Source organism: Epinephelus lanceolatus, chromosome 14, assembly GCF_041903045.1.
Source record: "Epinephelus lanceolatus isolate andai-2023 chromosome 14, ASM4190304v1, whole genome shotgun sequence".
NCBI lineage: Eukaryota > Metazoa > Chordata > Actinopteri > Perciformes > Serranidae > Epinephelus > Epinephelus lanceolatus.
In genome coordinates this window covers 37,756,270-37,768,499 of record NC_135747.1, presented here as the reverse complement: position 1 = coordinate 37,768,499, position 12,230 = coordinate 37,756,270, and the positions used below count along the sequence as shown (strand labels likewise).

General features: G+C 38.7%; 1 protein-coding gene across 1 annotated transcript in view; it reads right to left on the bottom strand.

The window, feature by feature from the left end:
• Nucleotides 1-10,608, bottom strand: part of LOC144466757 (titin-like) — a 63,953-nt gene extending 53,345 nt beyond the window's left edge. The window contains exons 1-6 of the mRNA XM_078174173.1: nt 10,382-10,608; nt 3,863-3,966; nt 1,133-1,336; nt 604-891; nt 399-484; nt 90-307 (exon numbers count right to left, since the gene is read on the bottom strand). Coding sequence (XP_078030299.1) covers nt 90-307; nt 399-484; nt 604-891; nt 1,133-1,336; nt 3,863-3,953 — 887 coding nt within the window. The 5' untranslated portion in view covers nt 3,954-3,966; nt 10,382-10,608. The remainder of the gene's footprint in view (nt 1-89; nt 308-398; nt 485-603; nt 892-1,132; nt 1,337-3,862; nt 3,967-10,381) is intronic.
• Nucleotides 10,609-12,230: the final 1,622 nt, after the last annotated feature.

The following is a 12,230-nucleotide window of genomic DNA, read 5'->3' as shown; positions in this document are numbered from 1 at the left end:
GGTCACTGATCTCAAGTTTGTTTACTGTCAGTGATCAAGTATTAATATATCTCAAGTAATCTGCAACAACAACTATGGGCTCCACCTACCTGACAGGCGTGGGCGTGGGCGCCTTCACGTGTCTGACAGGTGATGGTGACTGTTGGCGTCCTGCGGTCACCTTGGCGACCAGCGAGGGCTGAGTTGGGGACTTGGACGTGGGTTTAGGAGGAACTCTGGGTGGAGTCTTGTGAGCCAGCTGTGTCAGCTCGGCGCCCTCCACCTGCATCTCCATCATGGCAGTGGCCTGGAAACTGGCCTCCATCCTCTAAGGGCAGAGCAACAGATGAGATTACATCACAATCGCAGACCCTGAACCTGATTCAGATGAAATCATGTTTGTGTTTGAGTGTTTTTACCTTTTCAACTCTGGTCTGACGTGTCTGTGAAATCTGAGACGTCGAAATCACTGTTTTAGTTTTCTTTGCTGGAACGGCTTCTTCACCTGAGGACACACACACAGACAGTGTTGAGTTTGTGATCACATCCTGGAGGGGCGGACATTTTGTATTTACTTCTTACAACACTGGTAAAGAAGACAGACAGTTTGAAAACATATCTCACCCTGAACCAGCAGTTCAGCAGTGGAGGTGGCTCGTCCGCTGCTGTTGGTGGCGGTCACAGAATATGTCCCAGAATCCTCTGGGAAGGCCTCAGCGATCAGCAGACTGTACAGGTCTCCCTCCTGGAGGATCCTGAAGTCGGCCGAGCTCTGGATCTCGGCTCCCTCTCTGTAGAACTTCACCACAGGTGTTGGGATACCTGAGACTCTGACGTCCAGCCTCACCTGGCTGCCCTGTCTCACTGCGGAGCTCTGCAGTCTCTGAAGGAAGCTGGGAGGCGCCGTCTCAGCTGCAGGGGAAGATAATTATTAATTAACAGTGTATTTTGACTCATAAAACAATGATGATTTCTTTTTTCTGGAACTCCTCTGCTGCTACTGTCTCCTGTGGTGTACCCCAAGGCTCCATCTTAGTCCCGGTTTTATTGTCATTACATAAGATTCCACTGTGTTTAAAAAATGTAATGTAGTTTACCGTTTCTACGCTAACAACACACCGATCTACTTTCCTAAAAGTGCCTGTCCTCTCACCTGTAACGAGTAGTTCGGCGGTGCTTGTGGCTTGTCCAGCGCCGTTGGTGGCTCTGACAGAAAATCTTCCACTGTGTGCGGCAGTCACGGCGGGGATCCTCAGAACAGCGCGGCCATCGCTGAACGAGATCTGAACGCCGGGCAAAGCGGCGGTGGAAAGAACCTGGCCATCACGGAACCAGCTCACCTCAGGAACTGGAGTACCTGCAGAGGAGAGAAGAACCAGACGGGTCTGCTGTCAGACAACAACAAATACTGAAGGTCCAGACCACAGAAGAGCTGAACTGATGATGGATTCAATTCTATTCAACTCTCAGACTTGAAACTTATGCTACAAATTATAACTAGATTTTTTTTTAAATCATCTTCAGGACTTAAAGATGTGAGATTAATACAAAAAATTCAAACATAAAAAAAAAAAACAAAAAAAAAAAACAAGGTTAAAGTTTTAAATGTGGGATTGAAATCAAACAGAAAAAGTGTAGAATTATTGAAAAATGTAAGAAGTCTTGAATTAGAATTTCAATCTGGGGATATCAAAAATGTGAGCTTAAAATCAAATGAAAAAATCTAAACCTGTGAAAAATAAAATAAATTGTGGATTAAAGTTTTTAATCTCAAAATTCTAACTGTGATTTTTCAGTTAAAAATGTAGAATTGATTTAAAAGTTTACCTCTTGGGAGAAAAATGTAAGATCAAAGTCTAGAGTTTGTTGGTTTATTCTTGTCCTCAAAGTTATGACAATAATCTCACAGTCAAACATATTTTATTTGTGAATCTTAACTCTTTGTCAGATTGGTTTTACGATCACAGTTAAAGTTTGTCGCATTTATTTTTGATAAAATTACTTCTAAATGTCAGATGTTGGACAGTCCATGATGATTAACTTATGGATTTTCTGTTGCTAAATGCATTTCTTAAAAGAAACGATGTGAGTGTATTCCTGAAGGACAAAAATTAATGTTAAAAACTGATCAATAATTTTACCTGAAATGTTGGATATCTGTCTAATTCTCAAAAACAGGGCATCATTTCACTGCTTCTAAAACAAGAAACCTGTGGTCAATTTAAGGACCCAGTATATCCTCCTGAGACCCAAACTTTTGTTTTGTATGAATTTTCAATTTTTCCTAGCTATTTGAGATTAGTAGGACCTGATAAGTTTAAAAAACTAAAGATTGTCAGTGATAATAAATAAATAAATGAAGCCCCAATATCTTCAAACGAGAAAACAGTAAAGCCTTAATATCCTCAAAGGCTATGATAATAAAGTCCCAAGGTCCGTCAACGAGCTGATGAAAACTTCCCAATGTCTGCAAATGAGTACTTTCTAATTAACAACGTCATATATTGTTACTGTTTCTAAAATTGGTCAAATTTGTTGCCAGATCAAACTACAAACATTATTAATCATAAATAAACAAGTTTCAACCCTTAAATCTGATCAGGTTTTGGACCTTGTCCACTTTTGTGTCAGAATCAGCTGCAGACTGACTTGGCAGAGATGGCTGCCATCTTGTTTTTACATGGATTAGTGTATTGTGCTCTCACTACCACTAGATGGCACAAAAAAGTGTCCACGAACAAGGACAACAGGTCAGAGTTAAAGCAGAATGATGTATAAGGTCCAGTAAACACAAAATAGTGTCCTCATATGAGGACACAGGGTCTCAGGAGGATATCTTAAGAACTGGAGACAAATCACACTTCAAGGATAAGATGTCAAGATACTTGCAAAGTGTGTAGATCATAGACTGAATATGACTGAGTGTTATTGAATATTATTGATCAGGATAAATCAGGGTTTATGCAGGGTCCCTTCATTGGTACTAATAAAAGACAAATGTTTGAAGTTATGTAAATTATTAATCAATGAAAAGGGCTGGCTTGATATTTATTGCTGATTTAAAGAAGGCTTTTGATAAAATTCATTTGGATTTTATCTTAAAGTGTTTGGGATTCTTTAATTTCGGTGAATCGTTGATTAATTGGATTAGAGCATTATATAATGGCACCAGCTGCTAAGTTATTAACAATGGATATATGTCTGGGTCTGTTCCCCTGTTAAGAGGGGTAAAACAAGGATGTCCATTGTCCCTGTATCTGTTTATAATTGCAACTGAAATGTGAGCAATTAAAGTAAGATCAAATAATGAAATGATGGGGCCTAAAAACAAAAATATCAGTGTCTGCAGATGATGCTAGTTTCCTCATAACTCAAAAACATTCTTGATTGAAAGCCCTCCTCAAAGACTTAGACCTTTTTTTTCTAAAATATCTGGTCTAAAACAAAATTTTGGAAAATGTGTTATTCTTACAACAGGTGCATTAAAAGGTACAAACTTTAGGTTACTATGTAACCTCGGGATTACAAGGACTGATGTACTTGAGATAGTGATTCCAGAAGATCTGAAGGATCTATGTTCAATTAACTATAATAACAAAACTGATCAATGATCCTGTCAACTATCAGGAAGTGAACAAAATATACTGAACTGAAACATGTAAAACCTCCATTCTAACCTTTAAAAGCAAATGTTTTATTGACTTTGTTCAGTGAAATAAATGGAAAATGAGTTTAACGTCACGTCTTTGTTAATGTTCAGGTGAACATGAAACATTCTGGACTCTAAACTTCTTACTGAACTTTGGAGGAATCTAAAGATGAAATAAGCAGAATGTTTTCTAGACGAGTGACACAACACAAGTTTCAAACAAACGTTTCTTACCACTAACTTGAGCCTCGAACGTCGCGGCACTACCCTCAAGTGCCACGACGCTCTGTAGCGGCTGTGTGAACGTCGGCGCCTGTGTTGTCATGTTGGTCGGCACCCTGAGGACAAAGAAAGACACAAAGTGTTACAGCAGCTACAAGACATTTTACTTAAAAGTCTCAGCTTCACACAGCGAATGTCTTTATTCTGAAAACTTCCTGTTTCCTTCAGTCTTCAACACACAGAAGACGTCATCCTTCCAGAATTCCTCTCTACTAATAAATGTCACAACTCAGATGACGGACTGAGACACCAAGAGAGCTCGTCTGGACACAAGTCAGCTGCACGTTGCTCTACGTCGTAAACTTTACTGAGACTCAACAGACTGTCGTCAGCAAAGAAACGTCAGATTTCATTCAGACTTTCTCCTGATAAGTTCATTACAATGAGGAACACCTCCGACAGAGGATCGACCAAGGGTCACCGTTAATCTCCATCTTTCTGAGAGTGAACTGTAACTGTGGAGACGACACATCAAAATCATCTGAATCAGTTTGGTGCTGATGAAAAACAAACAACCTCTTGTAGCGTCTGACAAGTGAGATGATGTCACATGCTGCAGAAACCAGAGGTGGGACCAAGTCTTTGTTTTGTAAGTCACAATTAAGTCTTTGCACCCAGTCCCGAGTTCTAAACTTTGAGTTTCGAGTCCTGAAGAAGTCGCAATGCACTCATCACCAGATGTCATTTAACAACAGAGTAACAAAATGAAATGTACATTTATTTGTTAAAAGGTTATTTTAGTTCGTTTACTATGTTCATATTTGTCTCGACTGTAGAGCAGCTGTCGTCAAACTCCAATCAGTTATGTCTTTTGGATACAAAACATTTTTGCCACCAGGTGTCACTAGTATAAGGTTTCATCACTGAAGCTGGAAAAACACAAAAAACCCAGAATGAATGAATAATACAGCAGGGATATTTGCTGAAGTTTGGGTTAACTTCTTTCTATTCATTAAGGGCTCATGATATTGAAATACATGTGGGTGCGTCTGTGAAATATTTTTGTTGACTTCCTTAATGTTTTTGTGTTTGACTGAGGTCATCTGTTTAAAAGAAAATCAATGAAAATTTAAATATAAAATTATAAAAATATAAGTCTTGTTATTGTCTCTGTATAACTTCAAATGTCCAACAAAGCTGGAAGTTGTTGCTTCTGTCTGGAATTTCACACATTTTTCATCCTGCAGTTCATTTTTTTGTCGACCAGCTGTAGTTTTTGTGTGTAAACAAAATAATCTTTGGTATAATTTTTGTCCAACTGATGCTCAGAAACGTAATTTTTCATGATTTACAGTCAGATCGATTCAAACAAAATGGATTATCTGAGGAATTAAGTGTTGTGTGGACTGAATAGTCAGCGTGTCTCAGATCTCATTGTTCTGTAACACCTCATATTTTGAGTGGAGAAGTGCGCCAAGTGCATTCAAATGGCACAGTATGGGAGCGTAGTACTGATGCAAAAAGGTCCAAAAGTTGATTAGGGAATCATGGATGCTTCTCATCCTCAATGGTTGCCATGCTTGTGACGCAGCAGAAGCTAACATGGTAGCTGGGGACAAAAAGGAGCCTGAGCTGGTTACAGTGAACACTTAGAGGTGGAAGTTAAACATGTTTTTTGCACTAATTACCAAAACTGTCAAAAGTCATCAGATTCAAGACTCGAGTCCAAGTCATGTGACACGAATCCACACCTCTGACAGAAACAGAGGCTAACAGATTCAACATGTCCCCCACGTCCTGCGCTGTGAGGTTCACATCAACATCCGAGTCAGCACTGAACAACAAACATCACTTAAAGTCACAAATGAAGAAGAAGAGGAAGAGGAAGAAGCTGTCATGATCTTTGCTTTTATGAATTTTTATTTGTGTGTTTACTGAGCAGCAGGTTTGAAGGTTTGAGCAGCAGCTGGATGAAAAAGTGCTGAGCGTCTCTAAAGGTTTCAGTTTCAGAAAAAAGAGCAGAGCTATAAATGTGAGGGGGCGGAGCCTGTTGGGGGGCAGATGATGCTGACGGACGGCAGCAGCTGGAGGTCAGCCGCGTGTCACAGTCATCATCATCATCAGAGTTTCATCTGCAGGTTTACAGGTTTAAAATCCAGAGAGAAAACCTTCATCAAATTAAATGAAACTCAGTAAATCCTGATAAAATATAAACTTTACAAACTAAGATGTTTGTAAAATGTTGAAACAACAAAAACATTAAAATGTGAATTAACTTCCAACAAGAGAAATTAAAGAAATATGATGATCAGAAAAAAGATGAGAAAATAAAAGACAAGAAAAATTACAAACAGAGGAAAAAATAAAATAAAATCTTCATGTCAGAGTTTAAAAATCTTTTTTTTTTCTGATTGAATCAAACAGATAATCAATAACTGATCACTGATTATTGTGACCTCAGGGTGACCTCAGTACGAGCCACATTCAGCCTCAGCTGACCTCGTTTATCAGCCGCTCAAAAACTCACTAAGAAATACATTATTTAAAATCAATGTGTGAAAAATATCATGACTAAAGTTAAACTTTTTATTTTATTTTAACATTTAATTTCGTACCTGTTCACAAATAAAACTCAGGGTTTTAAAAATTAATATTGAAAATTATCTCTGCATTTTTTTGTTTGAACTGATTAAAATATTTATATTTTATAAAATTATAACTTCTTTTAGGGTTGTGTTTAAAAAATAGTTTTAATTATAATTTGAAGCTGTTTGTTTTTCACGGAAATACATTTTATGATTTTAATTTTAAAAGAATAGTTTATCTTAGTTATATATAGTTGATATATGTTTGTGTTGACTGAAGAAACTGCAGAGGATTTAACAACATTTATTTTTATGCTTGTTTTTAGTTAATTTTCACACATTCATTTTGTCGTGTTTTCATGTAAAAATATTGGTCATTATTTTTAAGTTTTCTGTGAATCACATTTTTTTTGAGCATTTTCTCTGACAATAAAGTGCTGCGCCTCACAAATATTACAGAATCAAACTTATTTTATTTTTTTTAAATCATCAGTGCCACTGAAGTCTGTACTGATCAGTTATAATGATGTTTGTGATGTTTGTCGGGGCTGAAGGGAAACAAACTTCACGTCTTTTATGACTCTGTTTACGACTTTGTCTCAACCATTTAACAAACAGAAGAAAAATCATTTTAGCCTGTTTAAAGATGAAATAAAACAGATTTTATCTGTTGATATTTTAACCACATTTTAACTCTTTTACTGACGTCTGCCTCTGAGGAGACTTCAGCTAAGATGAAGTGAAGACAACAGAAGGTGTGAAGGGTTTGAACAGTGAGGGGGCTCCGTTCACACCTGTGGGGGAACTGAAGCTTTTACGACTCATGACAGCTGCGACAGGAAGCTGCAACAGGAAGCTGTGTCAGCACAGATCCAAACAGGGAGTTCTTGATAAAGTTTTCATTTTAAACATTAAAACAAAGTGTTCACTGACTTTGTGTTTTATTTTTGACTTTCTGCTGTTAATAATAATATAATATTCATCATATTTATATAATAACTTGTTTTTCTTTAATGTTTCTGAATTAAAGCTTCATGAAGTGCTTCAGGAATGAGCTCTAAAACCAAGAAATGAGTTAGCCTGTTAGCATGTTAGCACTTCCTGCTCCCTCGTCTTGAAGTCAATGTGTTTTTGGTTTGAAGTCTGTAGTTCACACAAGCTGAAGAGACTTTAATATTTTGCTCTATCACATAAAATACATCAGTAAAAACCCCTTAATGAGATGACAGAACATCTTCACGCCAAACGCTGTGGTGGTGGTGGCGTTGAGTCATGTGACCGTGGTGCCTAACATTGGCTTTTACATCTGGTGATGGCATTTATGTTTCAGTAATCGTGAAGTGGTGTTCATTACCGAAGATTATCTTAATGAACAAAATGTGTATGCATCACAAATGTTTATTTATTTTCTAAAATAATCATTTTTTCCATCAGATTTTGACGAGGGAACCTGGACGACGCTAACTTCAGGGTCATCCTACAGGAAAACCTTCTATTAGATATGAGCTTTGGAGGTCACTTCAATATTTAAGAACTAAAAATAATTTCGTTTTTATGATTATGAATTTTCAGAAGCTCAAAGACAAACATCAGAATGAGAGCTTAAAAATAGAATAAAAAAAATAATACAAAAAGACTAAAATAAGGGGCGTCGGTGGCTTAGTGATAGAGCAGGCGCCCCATGTACAAGGCTGTTGCCGCAGCGGCCCGGGTTCAACTCCAGCCTGTGGCCCTTTGCTGCATGTCACTCCCTCTCTCTCTCCCCCTTTCACACTTGTCTGTCCTATCCATTAAAGGCTAAAAAGCCCCAAAAAATATCTCAAAAAAAAAAAAAGAGACTAAAATAAGAGCAGAGATTTATCTGAAATATTAGTGTTTTTTTTTAAACAAGGTAGAAAACATTTCTTCAGCTTTTAATGTCTGAATGATGGTGTGTGTATTTTATTGTTTTTTATTCTCTTTTAACTAATGTAGAGTGTCTCTGAGTCATATTCAAAGCGCTCTATAAATAAAATGTATTATTATATGTATGTATTATATCCTGACTTTACTGTTACTTAATTTGACTGTTTTCTGTATTTAACAGTGCTGTTTGTTTATTATATTGATTTTTTTAAAAATATATATTATATTAATTCTGACAGGATATATAATGAGATAACATAAACTCAGTTTCCGGATTTTCATATAAAAATAAAGTAAATATTTTTGTGTTGACATTTAACCTGTTGAACTGTGACCAGCTGATTTTATATTTGTTTTAATGAAGTTTTAGTGTGAGTCTTCGTCACTGATGAAGAGTGTGAAGCTGCAGCTGTTAAACTGACATCAGCTCACAAATTACTGTCATCTACACTGACTGCTGCTGTACTGCAGTACGACACACTTTACTGCAGTATTTACTCAGTCACATGAAGTTACACGTGTCTGCTGTCGTTTAAATAGCTCGTATCTCCAAATTGTTTCACTGACTTAGACTTTTTATTATTTTTGTTCCCTCATCAGGTTCTCTTCCTTCACTGTCTGAATAATAATATTAATTAATAACAAATAATAATAATTAAATAATGACTCATAAATGAGGCCTTGAAAATTAGATAATATCAAACAGACATAAACGAATCAGAAGCGATAAAATAAACAACAACATGAATAAATAACCAGCTGTCAGATGAGTTAGTGAAACTGATCTGAGAGCAGCACATGAGAGAAACATGAGGCTGGAGATACAGGGTTTCCCCCCTGACAGTATGAGACACAGGAGATAGGAGGTTCTACTCTGACTGCAGTAACAGTACTTTAATTAGAGTGAAGGATCCGAGTACTTTTACCCCAGTTTATCATCATGTGAATTAAATCATCTGTGAGTGTCTGACCTGTGACTGGACAAACAATAATTATAGACATATAAATAAAGTTCAAAGTGTTATAAAAAAACAACAGCTGTTCTTTGTGTTTCACATCAATCCATGTTCGTCATTATTAATAAAGTTTGGTTCAAACCACACAGGAGCACATGAAACAGCAGCAACACCAGAGTTTCATTTTACAGCCAAAAAACATCAGCTATATTTTATATTTACTGAAACATGAGACTCCTCACAGACATGTCATATGACATCACTTTAAAGTTTAAAGGGCAAAAAGGTGAAACTTTAAGAAACCTTAAAGCCTTACAGAGATGATGTCACATGTTCCCACACATAACATGTATGACCTCTTATTATTAAAGACGACATCCAAGCAGCAGGAAACAGCAGTTTGATTTTTGATATTTATAAACTCTGACTTTTAAGGGAAAATTTAAGAGAAGTTTAAGGGAAACTTTATGTCAAAGAATCCTGAATCTGATTTTCTTAAAATAAGTTCATATAAATCAGATCTGTCAGTGAGGCCACATGTCCTCTTCAGTTTCTCACAAACATGTCAAGAAGCTGATCATCAATAAAAATCAATACCAACTGATCACTGATCAGATCAACTGTTTCTCCTTCAGCTGATCGCTCCAATCAATCATCAATACACAGCTTCACAGATCAGACAGGAGCAAATTGAATAAACTCTATTTACAGACAGACCCGTGTGAGCGCCGACAGATATGGCAGTGACCAAAAATACTCGCCCCCCCTGCCCCCCCCTCCCCTCGTGCTCGGTCCCCCCGCCCTGACCCCGTGCAGTTTGATTGACAGCCACCATGTGTCACATAGCTGCCGCCGCTGATTCCCTTAAAAAGCCATCAGAGCAGCTGACAGCCTCTCTCATGCTATCAGCAGCTATTCTTGGCCTTCAGCAGGCGGCTGCACACGGCCTCCACCTCAACGCAGAAAAACCACAGTCCACCTAAAGTCCACCTAAAATCCTCCATGTCTCATCCAAGTCCTCCTAAACCACAGTAACCAGCGCAGGCAGGCAGGTAAAGAGGGGACAGCAGGTGGGAAGTACTCACTTGTCTCTCCAAGAGTGCCTCAGACTGATGGGACGGAGCCCAGGTGACTCAGACAGGAAACTGTCTCCTTATCCACAATGTTTCCACAAAAATCCCAGGTGAGAACGGTTGAGCCTCCAGACCCCCCCCTGATAAAAACAAAACTACACGGTCACAGTGTAGTTTTGCTTTCCCTCGGTGCAATCCCTCCACCCGAGGCGAGGCTGGGAATGCTCCAACTGCTCAGGAGGGCCCACACGGCGCTGCAGCTCTTTATAGCAGGGGGGACAACCTGCATCATCACCCCCATCGACACTCCCCATTGGTCCACCGCACCCTCAGGGGGGCATGATGGGACACGGCAGCCATGTATGCAGTGATCAGCCTGTCAGTCAGCGGGTGGTGGAGCTGTGATCAGTATTGATCTGTGATCAGTGACTGTTGATCGATGTGATCTCACAGTGTTGATCAGTGAATCAGTTTAAGGGACAGTTTGTGTTAAAGAGACCTAAGTGTCGGGACTCATTAGTGATCTGCTGACCAAAAGGAGGCAGAGGCTGTTCCTGTCACTCAAACAACCCCCCCTCCCAACCTGCCTGCAGTTACAACACAGGAACCAACTCTCTGTTTACACCTTCTTCTTCTGCTGCATTTATTCAAGCATGTTCTGCAACTGACTCATGGTTTGGTAACATGGTTTGGTAACCATGGGTCAACCTGCAGGAATCTGCTGTGCAGACAGAACTCAGGGCAAAGAACTAACTCAGCTGTTCTATTCAGAGTTAGAAACTAATAAAGATTTTAATTCAATCAAAGTAAAGAAAAATGTCAAAGCAACAAACTGCAATAAAACTTAAAATCAGACACATAGGAAACACTACTGTTTTATGACATGCTCTTTTACTATTCATATAACCTATTGGTCCTACCTTCCTATCTTTTTACTATTGTATCATACAGTATATATTGCTGTATATATTGTTAAATTGTATATTTTTAATGGTGTATTGTGTTACTCTACCACATTCTCACGCTGACCTCTTCACAAATTGACGTTTGGTCATGGACTTTCCACGTCCAGGTACGACGTGAAAGGAACTCTGGGTGCGTTGGTTGTTGATGTTCTGGGACGTCATGTAACAACTAACACGTGGTTAAGGCTTTGGCTTTATAATCTTACAGGACATGAACACCTCCCGCATGCCCTACTCGGGACTTTCATCGCCGTAACTTTCGTCCATATCCTGCTGTGTTTCCCCCTGACGCTACAGAGTGCCATTAAACTGTAACAGCACCCGGCTGCATATCATGCCGGCATTACTGTATAGGACACCGCAAGTCACTGCCCAAGCACCGGATTTCAATGAAATCGGGGTGAGACCTGGTTGGTTATATGTCTCTTTGTACCTTTGATGTTTGAGGGAAGCCAAGGACAAATTTCCACTGAGGTGGACAATAAAGTTATCTATCTATCTGTCTATCTATCTATTGATCTACAATCAGCTGTCACTACACACGAGTTACAGCTGCAGAACAACAGTGACCTGTACTACGTATCTGACAGCATCAGTTCCTTCACAGATTCAGATTATTGATACAAAATATAAATGATGATGTATTATTAATTTTTTTTAATTTCATTTAATTTAATTAACATTAAACAGATCAACACATCAATGCATCAATCATCATTCATTCATTATCTGTAACCACTTATCCTGTTGGGGGTTGGGAGGGTTTGGGGTGCGGTAGCCTATCCCAGCTAACATTGGGTGAGAGGGCTGACACAGTTTAGACTCACCAATTCACCCTTGTGTCTTCAGGCTGTCTGAGGAACCTGGAGAATAATCCACGCTGACCACTGACACAG